Genomic DNA, 22731 nt, shown 5'->3' with positions numbered 1-22731 from the left:
ACAAGAAAAAAATATTACCCGACCTTAAAACAAATTGGGTCTGTCCTGAATGCTCTCTTAGCAAACCGAGGCAATATAATAATGACAACACACCTTTAAGAAAAAATGATCGCAGTTCACCCGATAATGTAACAATGAGGCGTGGTGCTTCTTACAAATCACCGGAATGCTCAATGGAGGCGTCGATTTCATATGTACAAGTCCGCGAAATTGTTTCTTTGGAATTTGAGAAATTTTGTTCTAAAATGAAGACAACTATTGCAGACATTATATCTACAGAATTGATGCCCATTAGGAAGGAAATCGCTTCTTTTCAAGACAGTATAGCATTTATTAATGACCAGTACGAAAACTTGAATAAAAAAATTGAACTTATTGAAAATGATATGAAATCTTTGAAAGCGACAAATAAGGAAATTGGTGAAATTAAAAGTAACTTAAATAGGTTTGAGCAAGAACACAACAACCGTGAACAATGGTCGAGACGTTCGAATATAGAAATTTATGGTATACCTGAAAAGAAAGGTGAAAACTTAATTGATACACTTAAGAGTATTGCGCAACAGATGGATTTCCCTCTGAACATTAATTATGATTTGGATTTTATAACTCGCGTAGCCCCAAAGAATAATACTTCTAAAAAACCTAAGCCAATTGTTGTTCGTTTTTTGGCCCGCTATAGAAAGGATGATTTTTTGAGTAAAGCAAGAAAATTAAAATTAAAAGCTAGTGACCTAGGATTTAACAATAGTAATTCGCCAATATTTTTTAACGATCACCTGACTAGTGAAAACAAGTCTCTTCTACAGCGGGTTAAAGTGAAGGCGAGGGAAAACAAATATTTATATACATGGGTTAAGAACTGTGCTATTATGGTTCGTCGCACGGATACTAGTCCCATTATACATATATGTAATGAGAGTGATTTAAACAAAATAAAGTAAGAATTTTTTCGCTTCTGTTGATCGCTTATTATTCGATAATTTTGTATCTCATTCTTTTGTGTTTTTTAATTTTATTAATAATTCTAAATGTTACATGCTTGGGTACAACTTCAACAATTTTTTATATACAGCTAACATTAAATAATTTGATTTTCTATATAATAATGTACAATGTTTATTTATTTATTTATTTTTTTAAATTTTTTGAGAAATTATTTTCCAACAATGTATTAAGATTATCATCTTTACTTGTAATTAGGTACATATGTTTGTTTTGTCATATAAAAGTTCGTTATGGTATATGTTCGATTTGTTATCAGAATAACCACTCATTCCATAATCGTATCACTAAATGTGTCAAATTGGCCACCATCAGTTGTGGATTCGTCTAATCTTTCTATATATTATCAGAATGTTCGAGGTCTTCGAACAAAAACTAATACATTTTTCAGAAACTTATTAATTAATGACTATGATGTTATATGTTTGAGTGAAACCTGGCTCGTTCCAGGTATTTTCGATGCTGAGCTATTTGATTGCCGTTACAATGTATATAGATGTGACCGTGATTATGTCTCAAGAGGTGATCGATTTGGAGGCGGTGTGCTTATAGCAGTTAAACGTGGTTTGATGGTTAAAGAAACGAAAAATTACCAATTCCCCAGTTCTGCCGCTGATGTTTTAATGCTTTCTATAGAATTAAATAAACAGCCAAGTTATAGGGTACTGCATCTGTTCTGTTGTTATTTTCCTCACTGCCGTAATCAGTTAGATTGTCTTAATGATTTTTTTGAAACCGTCTCAAATTGCCAAGTAAATAAACCTGATGACTGCTTTTTAATTATAGGTGATTTTAACATCAGTGCAGCTGGATGGAGCTCTTGTAACTCTTGTACCAATAATTTAATGATTAGCAACGATGTATTAGTCCAGTCATTGTACTGTTTTCTTCAATTTACAAAGTTTAATCAATTCAATGCTGTATCAAATATAAATGAAAGATTTCTTGATCTAGTCATTAGTGGAGTTACTTGTAGCGTGAGTCGATGTAATGAACCTTTGGTCATTGAAGATTCTCATCACCCAGCTTTGATTATTTATCCTAAAATATCATGGAACCCTTCACTGCGGCCGCCAGTGCAATTTATACCTAACTTTCGGATTGCAGATTATGATGCAATAAACTCAGAGTTATCTCAGGTGGATTGGACTGACTTAATTGATGACAGTGACATAGATGTATCCCTTAACTGTTTTTATGAAATTATTAACAACGTAATTAGAAAATTTGTTCCAATTAAGAAATCTTTTAATACACGCCATCCTCCTTGGTATTCCAAAGCTCTAATAAAAATTATCAATGAAAAACTGAAATTTCATAAAAAGTGGAAAATATATGACAGATCGTGTGACTATGATCAATTTGACTATCTTCGTGATCGCCAAAAACGTGTGCAGCTAGATTATTACAATAGATATATTAGAAATGCTGAAAATAACATTAAACGTAACAGCAAGATCTTCTGGTCTTTCATAAAATCCAAGAATGCTACATCTGATATAACTGATTTGATGTTTTATAATAACATTGAATCATCGGACGGCAATGAAATTTGTCATCTTTTCAACACTCACTTTCAGTCTGCTTTCGAACTAGATACTAGTAATGTTTCTTCACTGCCATTGGACCATTCTTTAAATTCTCTGTCTGTGTCTATAGGTTCAATTGATGTATCTATCGATATTGTTAGAAAATATTTGAGAAATATTGACATTACCAAAGGCAGTGGTCCAGACAAAATCCCTCCGATTTTTTTGAAATCCTGCTATAATAGCTTAGCACTACCCCTTTGCATGCTATTTAACATATCTCTTCGTAGCGGAAGAATTCCTAAGGTGTGGAAACAATCATATGTGGTACCCATTCATAAGTCTGGTGATAGGCATAATATACAGAATTATAGACCTATCTCTAAATTGAATACAATTGCTAAGTTGTTCGAGAAAATTGTTTATGACCATTTATACCCTATTTTAAGGCCGGTTATTATTGATCAACAGCATGGGTTTATTGATGGTAGGTCGACTGAATCTAATTTATGTGAATTTACTCATCAACTTATAGCTGTGATGGATAGTGGTGGTCAGGTGGATGTAGTGTACACGGACTATTCAAAGGCATTCGATAAGATTTCTCATTCCCTATTAATCAAAAAGCTTAATTTATTAGGTATACACGGTGATCTACTTCGCTGGCTTGAATCATATTTAAGAGACCGCAGTCAAGCTGTTGCTGTTAAAGGGTTTTGTTCATCATTTGTGCCCGTCACATCAGGTGTACCACAAGGGTCTCACCTTGGGCCTTTATTGTTCAATATTTTTATTAATGATATTACCCAAATCATATCTAATTCCAATATTTTACTTTATGCGGATGACATAAAAATTTTTAAAACTATAAATTCGGCTCAAGACTGTGTTTCACTTCAATCTGACCTTAATAGCTTAAGTAACTATTGCATTAAAAATCTTTTGTATCTAAATATTAAAAAATGTAACATAATTACGTTCACAAGGAAAAAAAACCCTATCGTATATAATTACTCTCTACAGGATACCTTGTTAGCCAGAATATCAGAGGTTAGGGATCTGGGTGTACTTTTAGACCACAAGTTAGCGTTTACTTGTCATATCGATAATATCACTTCCAAGGCTTATCGTATGCTTGGGTTCATCTTGAGATTGAGTAAAGAATTTACACATTGCTCCACCCTTATTCTTTTATTCAACGCATACGTGAGGTCTATACTTGAGTATTGTTCTACAGTTTGGAATCCCAATTATAACATCCATGTAGATAAGATAGAAAGATTACAAAATAAGTTCTTAAAACATTTGCGATTCAGAGCTGGTTTATCTGATAACGAAGATATCTCTAGAATAGTCCCATTAACTGTGCGTAGACAATTAAGAGACCAATTATATTTGTATAAAATAATCAATAACATGGTTGACTCTAAATATCTTCTAAGTAACATATTATTTAAATGTCCTCGTCTTAGTGCTAGAAATAATTCATTGTTCTTTGTACCCTCATGTAAAAATAAATTTACAAAAAATGTGTTTTTGTACCGTTCTTGCTTAAATCATAATAATAACTTCCAAAAATTAGACATTTTTTGCCCAAAAATTGGTGTATATAAAAGAGCAGTTCGTGATATCTTAAAATGTTAACTGTATCTAAATTGATAAGTACTTATATGCTGTTTTTATTTTTGTTTTAATTTTAATTTTATATTTTATTTTTTTTTTGTGTATTATCTTTAAGTGGAAACTTGATTGATTTGTGTTTTATGTTATTTTTGTTTTATATTACAGTGTTTTTAAAATTGTTTGTTTCCCAAATAAATAAATAAATAAATAAATAAATAAATAAATAAATAAATAACTACGTACTACCTAGCAGCTAAAAGGTGGTAATTTTTCTTTGAAAATTCTAAATTTATTTTATTGTTTTTATATTATTTAACAGTACGTCAGGAGGTCTAAGCCGGATAGCCTAACAGTCAATTATATATATATAGTCTACTAGTTGTCACCCGGCGGCTTCGCTCGCGTTTAAGTGATTGGTAATCAGGAATTCGGCTACTATATAAAATAGTAGCCTATGGCCGTCCTTGGAGTTCAAACTTGCTTTAAACCAAATTTCATCAAATTCGATTCAGTAGAGTGGCCGTGAAAGAATATCAGACAGGCAAACTGATTTACTTTCGTATATATAGACTGGCTTCTGCCCGCGACTTCGTCCGCGTAGATTTCGGATTTGTGACAGGATTGCGTATCTCAAAAGAAAAGCAAAATAACCCATAAAGATACAAAATAAATAAAAAAATTAAGAAGATGAATTTTTTAAACTTTACGAAAATTATGAAAACTATTACACTATACAGATCATGGATCTGATGTAAATAGTTATATTATGACTTGATTTTTGATTTTGTAAACTTATTTACCGTTAATTTTTTTCTATACATATAATTAAGGAGTAAATCAACCGAATCTGTAGGTGTACATTGAATATTTTTTGAAAATTCAAAGCTTATTATATTTTTATATGTTTAATAGCGGTCGCTCGCGGCTCCGTCCGCATGGATGTCGGTTACCGCTGCAAAAAGCCTACCCAGGAAAGACACGGTCAGCAAAATGACTCCCATGTCAATTCATAGACACCGACACTAACATCGACGACGCAGTCATTATCCACAGGCTGCATAGATTGTCTTTATGTGGACGTTAAAGTTGTTAATGATGAAAATATTCAAATGTAGGTAATTAAGACTAAGTTTTCACTTTTGCCGGCAGTCCCGGAGTGCAACCCGTTGTTTTAGGATAGATAACTAAAGCGATTATTGTAGAGGTTCACTATAAACAACATTTGACGTTAAATTATTTTCAGGTAGCAAAATATACTGATGGTCGGGAGCCCCGACCCGTGATAGGGCATCGTAAAGTTGCCCATGCGTAAAACATTCTTTTCGTAAATCAATTCCTACTAATTTGAATGTTTGGGCCTGGGATTTGTTTATCGTTAGTGCGAAAGAATTTTTTACTGGAAATTGGAGCCTTTTGAAGGGTATAGGCAAATCAGTAGGAATCATGGGTATTCTTGGTATATGAGTTAATTCACCAGCTGTCCATTCGCTATAAAATTATCTTTTAGCTCCTTTATAAGAAGTCTCGTGTTGTATTACACATGTTGGGGGGACTTAAATTTCTGAGAAGCATTATCGGCGTGCCAAGTTTTAACGACAGTTCATGAGGTGGTAGCCCAGCGGGGTTCAGAGAATTTAAAAATTCCTGGGGGTAGTGCACTGCGTCCTCGATGTTAGTGACGGTGTCTATGGATTTATAGCACTTAACTTCACCCGGTTAACTTTCTACATAATTAAATTGTTTATTTCGTTGACTCTTTCATTCCTGGGTGAAATTATTTTGAAAAGGATTATTAGCATGAGTAAAATAAATGCGTATAAATGTAGTCCAAAAATATTAAAGATTTTTAAATGAAAAATGGTTGTTGTTCCTCACTCGACATAGGTATAGTGTGTCACGGACTTTTTTGTAGATATTTATAAGATATACAATTAATTTGAACATTTTATGGTTCTATCTTTTATAATTTAGGCACCGTACGCAAAATTAGTAACTTTTCTGGTTGATTTTTTAAACCTTGTGCCCGAAAAACCCAAATATCTTACGGAACCCTATTTTTTCCAAGCTTACATATTTTATTAAAAATAATTAAATAACTATTCGTCATTTGATTTGATTATTTTTCGCACATGTATGCTTAGTGAAACCAAACAATTTTTTTTATAAAATATTATGCTGCTTACTAACATTTTTAAATGACTGACTGGTATCGTCACCTACGTAACAAAAGGATTCCTCTGCGTTGTATGTCAATAATTAGAATGTAATCTTCTAAGGGGGTTAAAGAGAATAAAAGTCTATCGAAATTCGTCATTTTTAAAACGTTACAAATACAGAAATAGATATTATGGCTTTTGATAATGAGTTAACGACATGTATTAAAGCCTTTTTGAAAATTCATCCCCTAAAAGGTGGAAATTGGTCATTAACATTTTAAACAAGCTGGATTATGTCACTGATTGTTGTTGTTTTGGCGGTTTTAGATGAGATATCCCATCACGTAGGTTCATATTATGTAAACAGTATATGAAAGAAATTCGGGCAGGCTCTGATCTTTTCTCAATGTCACACTATCAGGGCCTTTATCAAATCTACGCCACTTATTTAGATTAATAGCTATCATATGTATAGATTAAGCATAAATAATAAATAAGAAAAACACAATAAACAAAAATGTTGGCCAGAGTAGTGGGTATTCTTATCATTCACAGTCGCATACATTTCTAAATATTCTAAAGACGTATTTATTTTGTGGGCATGTGCATTTAATCAAAAACATAATGATCTCACAGAAAATTACTATCTTTATTAAGCAGTTACAAATATTCCAAACCGAAATATTATTGAACAACTTGTTGAGGTACCGAATTGCAGGGATTTTGCCTATAGTGTTTAAGGATGCGTCGAGCCGGCTCTAAACACCTATCACGTCTTAAGAAACAAATCACATTGAAAACAGTTATTTTAAAAGAAAAGTTGGTAGATTTCTTGCAACAAAATGAAATTCAACAGGAAAAAAAACTTTGGTAAAGAGTACTCGAACGAATAATTAACATAATTCATTTTTTAACTAGGCAATGTATGGCTTTTCGGGGAAGATCTGAAAAAAATTACGATTCTGATAATGGTAACTACTTATTGCTGGTTGAATATACCACAAATTTTGATAATGAGCTTACGGAATACATTGCCATTATTCAAAAATCTGTAATATTCAAAATCAAATAATACAATTATTAGGAGAAAGAATAAAAAAGCTATTGTTTTGGAATTGAGACAATCCAAATATTTTTCAATTAATTATTTTAGATTGCACTCCAGATATTACAAATTAAGAACATATGTCGGTTGTCGTACGATACATTCTTTTAAATGCAAGCAACAACAAGGCCGAAGTAAGAGATCACTTTCTGGGTTTTTTCCTTTTACAGATACTACTGGCCTATGCTTAACTGAATTTTTGTTAAATGTTCTTAATCTTAAACGAAATTGACAAGATATGCGTGGTCAAGATTACGATAATGGTGCAAACATGGAGAAATATAGGTCTACAAAAACTAATTTTTGATTGAAATCCGCGAGCATTTTATGTACCTTGTGAGGCACACAGCCTAAATTTGGTAGTGAATGACGCTGCTTAAATTTCATTAGACATTGTAAATTTCTTTTCAATTGTGCAAGAAATTTATGTTTTTTTATTCTGAGACAACGTTGGCAAATACTTGCTAAAGAATTGCCAAATATAAGTCGAAAACCACTCTTAAATACTCGATAAAGCAGTAAAAGCTTTACGTTTTGATCTGGGAAAAGTGTATGATGCCTTGTTTACCATATATTCCGATAGAAGAAAAGATGCGGAGTCAAGAAATATGGCAAATTCATTACTGGCATAAATCAAGTCCTTTAAATTAATCTGGTCTCTACTTATTTGGTTTAAAATTTTAAGCAAGATAATTATATTTAGCAATGCACTTTAAAAGTCAGACGTTGTATTTATGGTCAGAAGCGGTGAAAATGATTGATAATGCCAAAAATAGGTTTGTCTGTATGTAATGAGTCCGCTTTTGAAGAACTCCTTAACGGCGCGAAAACTGTAGCGTAAGAAGTCGAGGCAATAGCAGAATTTCCTACACTTGCACGCCCTCGCGCTCGTAAAAGGTATTTTAATTATAAGGCGGAGGATGAACCGATAACAGACGCGAAAACACATTATAAAGTATTTTTTACTACTATTTGTTAGACACCTCAATTACTAAGTTCTAATAACGGTTCGATATTTGAATCAAAATAATGTTATTTTTTCATTTCTTCAAAAATTTAAACTCTGGAAGGATTTGGACTCGGATACAAAAAAGCACATTGTTCTAATTTAGAAAATAAACTTTGCCATGCTCGCTCTTCAGATGTAGAAAAGTGCGAGCTCTTTAATTAAATCAATTTATTACCGATGTTTATTGATGATTCCACTACGCCGTTGGATATTTTAAATTACCTTTTTTACGAAGATATTAATTTCAGTATTCTCAAATATGTCCACAGCACTGAAGATTTACCTGACACTGCCAATCACAGTAGCTCACAGCGAAAGGTCATTTTCTAAACTAAAATTAATTAAAAACTATCTAAGATTAACATTGTCGCAAACTAGATAGACAAATTTCGTTACTAAATATCTTTAAAAGAACTACAACGTTGTGATTGTTTATTGTTGTTCCTTCCTAAAAAACAGTTTTTGCTTCCCGACATCATTTAAAAAATTAACTATTTGCAATCGAATTTTCGTTTGAAAATATAACTGTAAGTATTCCATTTTGACCCCATTCCTAGGGCTTAGCTAGCTGAGTCGCCTCTGGAATCGATTCCGTTAAATTCGAGATAAAATTATGTTGTTTTAATATTTTGAAAACCACAGGGCCGCAACTGCGGCGACTGCAATAGTTACGGAACTACGACTTTATTTTTCGATAATAGGATAAAGCGATATGACATAAATAAAAAAAACTAAGGCACGAATGCCGAAAGACAGTACACAGACAATAATTGATAAAGGGCTAGGGTTGGTTCTGTATGTTATTGGCTAAGAAGTACATATTATGTCCCAAAAAAGTTAATTTATTACTAAACTCAATATTAATAGGGTATTTTCGGTAGTGAAAAATAAATTATGATATTTGATAAAAATTAAAATATACTTTAATATTTTGATATTGAGTCATAAATCGCATTATTAATTTGTTATATTAAAATTAAAAGTCGTAATATTTAGTCTGTATATCACGTGACTTAAAACACGAGCCGCCATAGTTTGGCGTCAGGTAGGTAAAAACTGTTGTTTTTGTGGTAAAAACATTTCAATATCATCTGGCACTTGGTAAACAATTTTTCTGGAGTTTTAATGCTAGTATTTGTACATAACACTGCAACGATAGCAATTTTATTTCATTATTTTCCCAAAAACACCAAATATTTATAGCTGTTAACGTTGAATGAGTACCGGTCGTACATACACGACTATTGTTTTTAACAATCTGACGTCATCAAAATGACTTCAGCGTTTTAGCGGGAATAAAAAAGGTTAAAATTTCATTTAATTTTGTGGCAAGAAAGCGTGTTTATTTTGCCGAAATATTTTTTTGTGGCTTTTTATTACAAAAATCAACATTTTGAAGTACTTTTTCAAACATAGTAGAATACCCTATTACAAACATTTTCCTTTCAACATATCGATGAAAGAAGATTCTCTTTTTCGGATTTTCTATAAACCGCAATCTTATATTTAATGTTAATACAATATAAACAGTTCTTTAATTATAAATAATTTTTAGTCGGCCGTGAACCTATGGTAATATTTGATATTGTTGATAAATTATTACAATTTTAACACTGTATATTGATATTACTTTATTTTATTAATGCTTATTCATATATAGACTACAAATTTAAATAATTTATTTGTAATTTAAAATAAGTTTTTTATATTTCATAATAATATTATGTTCATCTAATAAAAATCTGCTAATATTTAAACATTTTAGATTAAAAGAGTATCCGAACATTGATGACATTAAAAAAAGTGATCTTGGCAACGAGGTTATGTTTACTGGATAATTTTGTCGAGTCAGATTAGATATTTGTGAAAACTTATATTTGTTTCTTTATATTAAGTATAAAAGAAAAATGCTGGTGACACTAAAAACTTTACAACAACAAACGTTCCAAATAGAAATTGATCCGGATGAAACAGTCAAAGCATTGAAGCTTAAAATTGAAGTTGAAAAAGGTAAAAATTATGCGGCAGATCAGCAAAAACTTATTTATGCGGGAAAAATTCTTCTTGATGACAATAAACTGCGTATATATAATATAGATGAAAAAAAATTCGTCGTTATAATGGTGACTAAACCTAAATCTTCGGATCATCAACAAGCATCATCGACCTCGGCGCCAGAGGCCGGAGAAAGTGCTTCAACGGGAAGTGGTGACGGTAACGCTAAACCTGCAGAAGAAAATCCAAAACCTACACCTGCAACCGAACCCGAACGTGCTGCTGAGCCACCTATTACAGCTAATGAACTTGACTTTGAAACAACAGTCCAGAGCATAATGGATATGGGATATAATAGACAACAAGTCGAACAAGCACTTCGAGCATCATTCAATAATCGTGAAAGGGCTGTGGAATATCTTATAACAGGTATTCCAGAAGAATTGCTCCAAGAACAAGAAGTCGAAGAAAGCTCTGATGATGATCCATTAGGGTTCCTCCGTGATCAACCCCAATTTCAACAAATGCGTGCAGTAATTCAACAGAACCCCAATTTGCTAAATACTGTACTCCAACAAATTGGCCAAACTAATCCAGCTCTTTTGCAAGCCATAAGTCAACACCAACAAGCATTTGTAAGGATGCTTAATGAACCTGTAAATACTCCTCCAACTGCTGCTGCTGCTGCTGCGGCTGCAGCAGCTGCTGTTGTTGCTCCAGATGAAGTTGCTACTGATAATCCACCACAGTCTCAAAATGTTCTTCAAATATCTCCTCTAGATAAAGAGGCTATTGAGCGATTAAAAGCATTGGGTTTTCCAGAACATATGGTGATACAAGCTTATTTTGCGTGTGAAAAAAATGAAAATCTTGCAGCCAACTTTTTATTGTCTCAAAATTTTGATGATTAAATTAAACAAAGATATCAGTTTCTTATATTGAATGTGGAAAACAAAGTAACAATATGTTGTATACTGTGTTTTAAGTAAACAGCCTAATAGTTCTAACCTTCTGCTTTGTACATTTCCTTAATGTGCACTAAAATTCCAAATATTTTGTCATGATAAAAACGTCTAAAAATAAATATCTTATTGTACGACTTATTCAACTCTTTAAATAAAGAAGTTGTTGTTATTTTAATCTTTTGAATGTCATTTAACTATCCTTTTTGTATAAACAAAATGTGGTTAGCAATTATGTTAAAACTGCAATTATTGTTATATTATAGTAATATCTGAATCATGAACAAAACAAAACTAAAGCTATTTTCATTACAAGTATGAAACTCATATACATTTCTAAATTTAGCTAAAAGTGCATAACCTTTAATAGTATCCAAATAACATGTATAATAATTAGTTCAATAGTGTCAAACTAAAATAGTATTTTTTGGATATTTTTGTTGTTTTAATACTTTCTTAAGGCTTGTCTTTGTGTAATTATTTAATTTTATAACTTTCTGAAAATCGAAATTGTTACTGCCCAAATACCTTAATTGAATCCTTAATACATTCATTACATTTTGACTGTATCTTTGTAACTTGATATGCACAAAAAAGACTTAGACTTAAATTGCTAATTTCGAATATCAATAATGCTAATGATTAATTATTATATTACTCTTTTTATTTCAAGCAAATATCATAATTTTCTACATTTAAAAAAAAATATATAGTATGTTGTATGGGGTCTAACTACTTTTCTTATTTAACTATTAAGCAATCAAGGAAAACATTACATATACCTTTTAACAAGTAAATGTTTCTAGATTTGAATATTGTCGTTGATGATTTAAAAAAAAAGTATTGTTGCAAGTATGTTACTAAAAAAAATGGTTTAGAAATTGAAAACATCAAAATTGGTCACAAGCTTAAATTCACGTAGGCTAAACTTTTCTAACTTCTTAAACCGTTCTTCAAGTCTTAGGCTTGTGTTTTTATATAGTATTGGGTGAAGAAAAATAATATCTGGGTCTCCACCCTAACAAATGTCTAATAAAATGCCAGATTGCCAATATTTTATGGATTCGATTTGATTAACAAAACAAATCGAAAATAGCGTAGGCGAAACTTACTCTATTTTATTCTAATGGACTTTTTAAGTACTTAGATACCTTTCATTTTTCCCCTCAAAATACACAGATACTTTTTTTTTTTTATTTAAATTATGTGCAACCAAAAAAAATTGCTGCAAAACAAATGGTGCAATAAATGTCTCTCACAATAAAAAAATGTGGTATCGCATTGAGGCGAGGAGTGGGGAGAAGCGCAGTTTTGATGGGTTTTTTTTATTACATTTGAATCTTAATCACAAGTAGAAGTCCAGCAGTGAAAAATATAATAATTGATTTGACTAGTTATCAGTATACTCTATTACGTAAAAATATTTTTATATAAGTTGATTAAATACAGCAAAAATACTGTACACATATTCTATAGTAAAAGATCCAGGTGATGATAGTTATTTATTGAACTATCGTCTTGCTATCCTAGATAATAAACTTCTCTAGTACAGTCAGCGTCATATATAAATATGGTAATCAAAAAGTTAAAAACATCTTAAGTGATCAATAATATTCATACAAACGAAATTGTCTAAATATTTTAAATATAATTTTAAACATCCAAAAACATCGGAAGCATAAATATCGTCAGAGGGTTCATTCAAAGCGCCATAAAACGGTACGAAACAAATTTCTGTAATTCTTAGGTATCTTAAGTATTCAATAATATGGAACACTCCATGAAAAGAAAATTTATCGTTATTCATTTTAAGCCTAGGTAAAGCATTGGCGTCTCTTGGTATAAAATTCGAGTTTCTTGCCGTTTCTTCTCGCTGGAGGCTGCTTTCCGAAATGGTGGTAGTAATTTAATATCGACGATTTAAAAACGCTTCGTTGTGAAGTATACTTGAATAAAATTGATTTGATTTGAAATACTAGCGCATTCAAAAAGGAATATAACTCTGCCTCTAGGTCCTTCAAAACCATCATTGCAAAGGCGAAAACGGAGTACATTGGCAGAATTGGCGAGAGTCTGGTGCGCCTCCTTTCAGGAACACGTGCGTTGTGTTCTCTCGCCAAGGCTGTCTTAAGGAATTTCTGTTATCCTTCTTTTCTTCTTTTGCACAAGGACGGTGAGTCATTGGCCCGAAGGAGAAAGCTGAAATTTTTGGCTCTCTCTTCGCGTCGAACTCGACTTTGGACGACCGAGGAAAGCCAGTCAGTTTGGACATAACGAAGGCCTACGATCGCGTGTGGCACAAAGCGCTTCTGTCAAAGCTTCCTTCCTATGGGCTGCCCGGGGAATGATATAACTGGATCACCAGCTTTTTAACAGATCGGAGCATCAAGGTCTTTGTCAATGGTGCATGCTCTAACTTAAAATTCGTCAATTCTGGCTATTTATATTGAAAACTGGCTGCTAGTGAGTCTGGTAAACTAGGAGATCACCGGCTGATCGACCCCGACGGAAACCGTACTGGCGGTCGCTAAGATCAGCTGGTTCTCACTCCTCTAGGTACTGCAGGAGCTGGCAGTTTATAACGAACTCCATTAGCTTGGAGAACAAGGAGGTGATGTGCTATCGAATATAATAGATACTTGAATTAATCAAAGGTCTGATCATTAAACAGACAATTTTACTTTTTGTATTTATAACAAACCAAAGTAATTGTAATGTTTTCTAAAATATGCTTTCGAATTTTCTAAGACGTAATTCAAGCAACAAATGTGTCGGTTGGTCATGTTATTCGACAGTGACGTATTGGAAGATACGTACTAGCTAAGCGTTTCAAAGCTCTCAATGAAAATGTTTCCGGTCCTATTTTCTTCGTTACTAGGTTTAATGTCGACATTATTAAGTAATGTATGTAAAATTTCCAATCATGTTTAATATGTGATAATATAGTAGCAGCTAAATGATTTACCAATATAGCATTAGTTTCATTGTCAGGAGTATTCATATATATTTTTAAATATTTAATTAATTTTTATATTTAAAATGAGCCTTACTAGAATTCAGTTCGATATCAAATATGTCAGGTTGGAGATAGTGAGGCATCGTGCCTTGTGAAAGAGTAATGAAAATATATAAATGAAAAAATCTAAAGTAAACTTGATTTTTAGTAACTTAAAGAACATGTATATCATAAAGTGAAAATACCTATATTTATAGCTTTGACAAAGTAAAATAATCCTATAACTAATTTCTTCATAAATTAAACACCAAATTTCATAAGTATATTTTTATTATATAATTTGCATACATACAGTATGTATATGTATGCAAATTATACGTTGCTGGCAACATGTGTGTAAGTGTGGGCTGAAAATCAGCTACAAGTTGAGTCTATCTTATCTTATCGGCGGTTTTTTTAAATTAATTTTCTAAGTTTGTTATATACAGGTTGATATTATTATAGGAAATGAACTGGTGGGAAGCACAACCTAAGCGCTATACATATATACAGTATACAGGGAGTACATATATTTATAGCGCCCAGATAGAACAAGATTTTCTTTCAGCGGCCTTTGTTCGACGCTTAGAATTCACATACATCTGAACTTCAGTTTATGTTAAGTGATTAATAATTATCACATTTACAGAAAATAAACAACGCAAGTGTTGCTACTATCTATGTCAGTGTTATTATATATATATAAATCTTCTGTAGGCGTGTAAATGAACTCGTAGAATGTTGGACCGATTTCGATGAATATTTTGTGTATTTCAGTAGTGGGGGTCTTCCTACCTTGCCTAGGTCAAGCTTGGTAAGGGCGTCGAGGTTTTCCTTTCCCTTATTTCCTTAATGGTAGCCTCGGCTACCAGTTGACTAGTGGGTCAGGGCCTAACTGACCCAGTGGTATCTTCATATTCGAGTAGTGGTCTAATCCAGGTGATAAAGTCAAGTCCGGTGATTGGTGGTTTTGGGTATTCTAGTGGATCCCTGGATGGTTTAGATTGGACCTGGTGGCGCTCACCCAAGCTTGCTATTAATTTATAGTACGTACATTATTATTCCACTACTTAAATCAACTTTTATTTTACTTCGAAGTTCCGATAAAATTAACGTCATGGAGGGGCGCCCCTTTGTAAGTGAATAGACCTATACCCGCTATATAAGAACATTTAGATTATACAGATATTAGAATATTCGAGCGTTTGTATAGTCCCTCAAAGTTTATATTTTCCAAGTGGATTGAAGTCTTCAATGGACAATGGATTCGAAACTCCGACGCTTCATCAAACATCAATCAATAAAAAAACTTGTTTTTTTTGTTGATTAGGAAATTTAAAATTACCGGTTTTTTCTATAATATATCTATCTATATCTTCTATAATATGCCTGTATTACACGTATAAACCTTCATATTGAATCACTTTATTGATGAAAACCGCATTAAAATCTTTTACATTTTTACAAAACTTACTTCTGACAAAAAGCTTAACTGGACCAATGTTATATGTTGAAACAGATGCGTCTTAAAAATTGTCAGTTGATGCGTTAGAAGTCCCAAAATTAAAAACATTTACAATAGTGACACATTTTTGTAAATAGTAAGTTATATTTTTATTCAGATATTAATTTTACATGAGAAAAGTCGAGAATCTAAAAATAAAGATAGTTGTTTAACATCAGACTTGGTTTTGTAATGAGCTTTAATTGTTTAAGTTCGTTGAAGTTGCGATCTGACGCTACTAAAGGCGTAGCCAAGTTTTACGAAGCACGGGTATGTAACAGAGGTAGGTAGTGTATGTATCCGGCTAGCTGCTCAGTATACATTCAGAGAATATATTACCTACAATAAATGTATGTACTTACGAGTTGAAAAGATAATGTATGTACGTACGTACTTTTATTCCTTTACCATATTATTATTAAAATCACCTTCAATATTTTACATATGAATAAATATGTATATTTATTCAGTGATTGCCCTTGACTGAATACAGTTCAAATTCTTACATTGTTCAGGGATTTTTTTTCCAAAAATAATTTTGTTTTATAACAAGAATAAGATTATATAACTATACTTAATCAAATGTTATATATATAATGGAGCATAAAAAATATTTGAATAATATTTAATGATGTATAAAAATCATGGCCTAGGACAGGCAGACAAAACTTATAATCATTTTTATGATTATTTATAAGTGAATTTGCAAAACAGTTTAGAAATTGATATGTTACTAATATTGATATGTTTCAAATTGTGTACATAATTGCATAAAACGGATTAAGGGCATTTTTTATTGTAAAAAATATAGTTTTGTTTTTAAATTAGCAGAATACCAGAAACCAAAATAAACAACATTATGATACATCAAAACAGTTAATATTATTAATATTTATAAATAGCATAAGTTAACATAAAAAGCTATGTCGGTATAAACTTTATTCATTTTAAATTTAAAGGCACTTTTCACAATGTCTTACATTAAATCTTCTATCACTTGCCATGATATGATATGCTTAAACACAATAAACAATTGTTATAATAACAATAACCTCAAATTAAGATCAAATAATATAATAAGGTACAACTATTTTAACACTATACACATATCAATCATGGCAAATGACAGCTTATAAAAATCTTATTTTAACTCTCAAAAGTCAACTAAATTACCCTTCCACAAAAATATTTTTACATTTTTCGTGAACCGAAATGATGTATAAATCAATAATATGTATAAGGATTTTGTTTATCAGCATAATTGAGAATTCTTTTGGATGATATGCAACATCAGCTTCTGTTCACAAATACATAATATGTATATATACAAAATAATTGAAACTTTAAAATACACTATACATAAAATCTATACTATCTATACATAATGTACATTTCTTTTCATTTCAATTAATATTTTTTTTTATAAAGGACTGAATAACGGTACTTTGCTAAAACTGTACATTGCAATTTTGTTATTGCACAAAAAACTAAACATTAACTTTGGCTTATCCATTACAAACACCTTTGTATGGTGTTAAGAATACCTAAGCAACTACAATAGTTTCATTTATAATTACAATGTGTAAACTCTATCTCTTTCTCTTGTCCCATCACAGAAAAATATGACAATGTAAATTGTGTTATATCTTTAAAGAGCAACAATAAACAGAAAATAATGTTAATAATAATATTAGCAGTTCATAAAAATTGAATATATACAATTAAAATAAATGAAAAGTTTAGAATAGTAAATGGCACAAGTGTCCAGTCAAGGTATTCTTTTGTTTTTGTTGATATCCTTTTTAGATCAATATTATGACATTAACATCCAAGATGCCAAATAAAACTGAGTATGTTTTCCTATTTGTGTTAAAAAATATAGTCATATTTTTGAAGACCAAGGCTTGATTTGGAATGATAGAACGAAAAATTAACACATTCTTTTAAAACAAATATCTTTCTAAGTTACCTTAATTGTTGTATAATTTACAAATTGCTATAAAATACCTTTCTGTATAACTGGTAACATTATAAAAAAATAACAAAAGTTAAATGTTAAAATGTCAAATCAATGAAATCTTTTTTTATATAAAATTTATCTTATAAGGTAACAGTTGAAGTGAATTAAAATTATAACCTTCTGTATCTTGGGCTATACATAATTATATATTACACAATATAGTTTAGTGTTGTATGTAGACTTGCGAATTAGGGAATAAAGATTTACATTTTTTTTTTATATAAAAGATTTTAAAAAATGCCTTAATTCAAGGTGATAAAACATTTGACACCAGGATTTTTATTGCATATTTTCACATATATCAAAATAAAATAAAATATTTTAGTAGGTCAACAAAAAGAATCCCATTTAATTCAAGTATAATGGACTTTTTGGTGAACATTTTAAAACATATTATATGGAGATTTGTATATATGAATGAACCTGATTGTTATGCAGAATCGTAAAATAATAGCTTGTGCATAAATAAAACATATTTAAAATAGAGGGCTTATAATACAATGGTTATTATTAAGGATTAAGCCTGTAGACTAGTAAAGATCTCTGACTACTTTTAACACAAACCATAATAAGTTTATAGTATTTAAGATGAAATATCTAATGCACTAATGCCCTTGCTTGTGTGAGGACAAATATTTTATTATATTGAATCATTTACTCATATTATTTTATTGATTTTCATAAAACCTATAAGTTATTAACATTTATATAGTTAGTTAATTAGTAACAATTATAGCAAACTAATTTTTGGTGACAATAATTAATTTCAAATTTGAAGTTACTTATGTTTAAGACATGTTCAATAAAATATAAAAATTGTTATGATCACCTATCGATTGACACATGCAGTATCAACAGGCAGTGTTATAACAGTGAATAGGTTTAATTATAATAGATTTTATCTATTGTTGAGAATTGTAAATAACCGAGAAAACTATTGCAATTTCAATTGTATGACTTTGCTTGCATAGTTTTTAATTTTTAATTTACTTCAACCATTATTCCTCAATTTTCATTATACAGCTATCATGAAAATTTTATTTATGAAACTACAGTTACAGTGGATTCCAAACTAAAAACTGTTAGATGCAGCTGAAAAATATCTATACTACTATAATTTAATAGTAAAGTTAAAATGTTTTTTGTCAAAAATCAACTTTTTTGCTTTTAAGAGATTTATACATGACATCTTATCAGTCCACCTCGGCACTTTAACCTGGACGAAACCAAGTGTGTACTCTGAATGTAGTACAATTTCAAAAATTTGTGTGCCTCTAGGCTCTTACCGGCAGGGCAGCGGCACACCTGGTTAGCCGGCTGGACCTCATTCTGTTTTTTGTTGGCAATATAGTTCTTTTAGTGATTTTAGCTCTTCTATAAGGGCTTTGTTTTGATTTTCTAACACTGCGACTCGGTTCTCAAGACATTTTATATATTCTTTCTTTTTACGTCGACATTCTCTTGCTGCTTCTCGATTTTTTAATAATCGTAGTTCACGTTTTCGTGTCTGATCTTCTAGGATAGGCCCTGTAATTATAGCACGATTTGTTCATTTCATCAAAATTATTAGTTTTATTTTTTTATTCTTAATAGACAAAGAATAAGAAAATATAAATACGAACCGGGTACATAGAATTGCCCGTCTTGATTTGTCGCATATTGCACTATCGCGCCACCTCCAGTTCCGCCTGATACAGCCAATGTATGCAAACCACTCTCAGTCTGCAAAGCACCAGCTGGAATCACTATAAATACAAATATATTTTAAGCTAAACACAAAATGATGGAAAACTGTCATTACAAATGTCAACAAAATATCAATGTATAGTCTTGACTTATGTATATTTCAAAAGATATAAAGATTGTGCTATTTCTTTAAATTTTAGAGTAGAATATATGCGCGCAATAAAAAACAATACGATTTTGGCGCATTTTCTAAGGACTAAAACTTAGCTTACGACACTTATATTAGGTACACAAATGAATAAGTAATTTGTGAAAACATAATAGTAATTATTATATCACTTAACATACGAATATTTTAGCTAACAGTTCTACTGTAGGTAACAAAGATACACTTCGGTCTACCCAATATTATTCACTCGACGTTAATACAGACATGACGTCACCGCCTTATAGCTTTCGTCGATTACGTCATCCATCTGACAAAGGATAAATTATACTTATTATTTCGAAATATTATTTGTAGTGGTGTTTACTTTTATAAATAGTGATATTTTTTGGGGAATACAAATAAAAAACATTGTAGAAACTAATGCTATACTAACAAATGGAAAATAATAATATAGTGTCACAAATATTTTTAAAAGATAACTGTAACAAATTTAATAGTCCATATTTGAAAGAATAATAAAAATATTAAATTCTATGTTACACATGTACAATGCTTGTCATTTAATGGTACAAGCAATTCTAATCGAACGAGGACAAGGAAACAAATGAAAAAAATATGGAGTAATTAAGTAGTAATAATTAAGCAGTTTTCAATAACAGAGATCTAAATGTAGAGTGAGTCAATAACATTTATTTTAAAATGAAAATTGGTGAAATATTTGAGAAGCCTATTGTTATAAGCCATAGAATAAAAAGGCATAATTACAATGACTTTAACAGGTTAGTGACACATGTTGCACACAAAACAAAAGTGTTCGCTGCAGCACATTTAACTAACCTGGAGCAAATGATAAAGAAGGTGACAGCGACACTTCACTTTCCAATCCTGCTTTATTTCCCATGCGATTTTCTGTAATTATTATCATGTCTTTTCATGCGAGTGTCCACATACATAATTTGAATCTGCCATTGATCCTAATTTTATATTGTTAGATAATCCAACTATCTAATCAACTATCTTATAAAACCACATTGTTTACAATAATTAGAAACTAATTTTATTTATATAAGATTCATTTTTTGAAGAAATTTATATTTCAAAAAAGCACATTCCTTATATCTTTTTTCATATTTTAAGTTGACTCATATAAACCACAAAAACACATTGCTAAATTTATTTACTTAACTAAATACACAAAAAACATACCTGCAATTTCAGCTCCACCAAGGTCATTCAGTATTTTTCTATATGAGGGGCGTCGGGTTAACATTTCTCTGTAATTTCTTTTGGGGTTTTCATCATCACTACAGCTTTCATCACTGCAAGATTGTCCCTGTGTGCTCACTAATGTGTTTGGTTCAGGCTTTATCTATTAATAAAAAATAAACCACTTAATATACCATGTGTAATTCTTATCACATATATTTCTTATAAGAATTCATGTATAACAAGATATCTAACCTGTAATGTTTGCAAAGTTCCTTGGGTAGTGTGTATAACAGAGCTTGGTTTGCTAACCAATATAACATTTCCCTTAGGCAATTGCACTGATTGTATATTAGACGCTGTCTGAATAACAGACTGTTGATTAGGTTGTATAACTGATTGGACCTGTAAACAAATATTGAAAGTCTGACATTACAACTAGAAGTAAGATATTTACCTATTATAATACATGATGTTGCATAGTAAATAAAAAATATACCGATGAACTATCGCATTTTTTAAAAGCACACACTTGAAAACTGAAAAATAGTGTTATCACCTTTGATTGTTATTTAGAGATAATTATCAAAATAAACACCTGTGCCGATGGTGCTTGCGTTGGCAACGTAAGTTGCACAATGCTGGTAACGACGACATGAGGCGTGGTGCTTGCCGATGAGGCTGCACTCGCCAAGGGGTCTGTGACGCCTGACGCGCCAGAGGTGCCGTTCTCCTCCACCATTCCGTCCATGCCCACTATGCTCACCTAAAATATTCAAGGTCACCATTCTGTGTATTCCTTGAACTTCAGATACACTAAACTTGTTAAACGATTCGTCGATATTATAATCTGGATCGGTTATAGAAACACTTGATAGAAGCATTCTAAAAGGGAATCATCGCGTCATTGCAAGGAAATTTTCCTATTGCGTCTATTAGTTTATACGCAACATATTTTTTGAACATTGAGGTCTTGTATATTTTACATAATTAAATGGCAACGTATAGAATAACCATATTTAACAACCCAAATGTAAGCGACCGTGACAGACCGCAAGATGTCTTCAGTACGAGCACTCACCAGTTACGTATTCCTCGTCACCGTATATGCTGCGTCCGGAGTGGGCGAACGGGACGGTACGTAGTAGCCACGTCAACTGCGAGAAGACTCGTCACTGGCGGAGACCTATGATCTTGTATGCGTCATAACAATATGGCCGAAAGGCGAATATTGTCAGACGCATGCGCTCTTTGCTAGATATAATAAATTCATAGTTAAATTTGACAGCAGGAAGTAGAAACTTCAAAATGTTATTCTACATTACGCCAAAGATTATAGTACAAAATTACTACCTACGCATTGTGTACTTTCTAGTTTATACATGTAACAACACAATTAATTAATTTTATTAAAATAATGAATTTACTAAAACCTTTTATAGTATGTAAACTATGCAAAGAAACGTTAATACACCTATTCAATTTTTGTTTATTATTATCAACTTAACATTTAATAAATATATGGTACATGTTTACATAATTTAACAATTTATTTTAGTTGTTAAACATTCTAAATATAATGAACAAGAAAAAATGTATACATCAAAAGTTATGAGACTATAAAATACTCTTTCGTTTGTAAATAATGACTAAGTTGTGTGTTTACTACTTACTATATATTTGTCTAGCAGCAATTATAAGAACATAAAATGTTAAAATAAAAAAAAACTGCTAGTAATAATAAAATAGCTTTTGTAAAATAAACTA

At 31.2% G+C, this 22731-nt stretch overlaps 2 protein-coding genes across 8 annotated transcripts; one reads left to right on the top strand and one right to left on the bottom strand.

Moving 5' to 3' along the window:
* Positions 1–10146: 10146 nt before the first annotated feature.
* LOC113399975 (UV excision repair protein RAD23 homolog A) lies at positions 10147–11562 on the top strand. Its single transcript, XM_026639309.2, has one exon. The coding sequence runs from the start codon at positions 10335–10337 to the stop codon at positions 11331–11333; it is 999 nt and encodes a 332-aa protein (XP_026495094.2). The 5' UTR covers positions 10147–10334; the 3' UTR covers positions 11334–11562.
* A 5178-nt stretch (positions 11563–16740) lies between these two features.
* Positions 16741–22205, bottom strand: Crebb (Cyclic-AMP response element binding protein B). Of its 7 annotated transcripts, none has more exons than XM_026639313.2 (7): positions 22046–22205; positions 21563–21730; positions 21220–21369; positions 20965–21127; positions 20596–20667; positions 19526–19648; positions 16741–19418 (listed from the first exon to the last, which is right to left on the bottom strand). In XM_026639313.2, the coding sequence occupies exons 2-7, from the start codon at positions 21713–21715 to the stop codon at positions 19228–19230; spliced, it is 852 nt and encodes a 283-aa protein (XP_026495098.2). In that variant the 5' UTR covers positions 21716–21730; positions 22046–22205; the 3' UTR covers positions 16741–19227. The 7 variants fall into 7 exon arrangements, with proteins under 7 accessions (XP_026495098.2, XP_026495100.2, XP_026495097.2 ...); XM_026639315.2 differs by having other exon boundaries at positions 16741–19415; XM_026639312.2 differs by having other exon boundaries at positions 16741–19430; positions 22046–22202.
* Positions 22206–22731: the final 526 nt, after the last annotated feature.

The sequence above is a fragment of the Vanessa tameamea genome, chromosome 8 (genome assembly GCF_037043105.1).
Source record: "Vanessa tameamea isolate UH-Manoa-2023 chromosome 8, ilVanTame1 primary haplotype, whole genome shotgun sequence".
Lineage (NCBI taxonomy): Eukaryota > Metazoa > Arthropoda > Insecta > Lepidoptera > Nymphalidae > Vanessa > Vanessa tameamea.
Note: the sequence above shows the minus strand (reverse complement) of the source record. Positions and strands in the feature narration are given on the sequence as shown.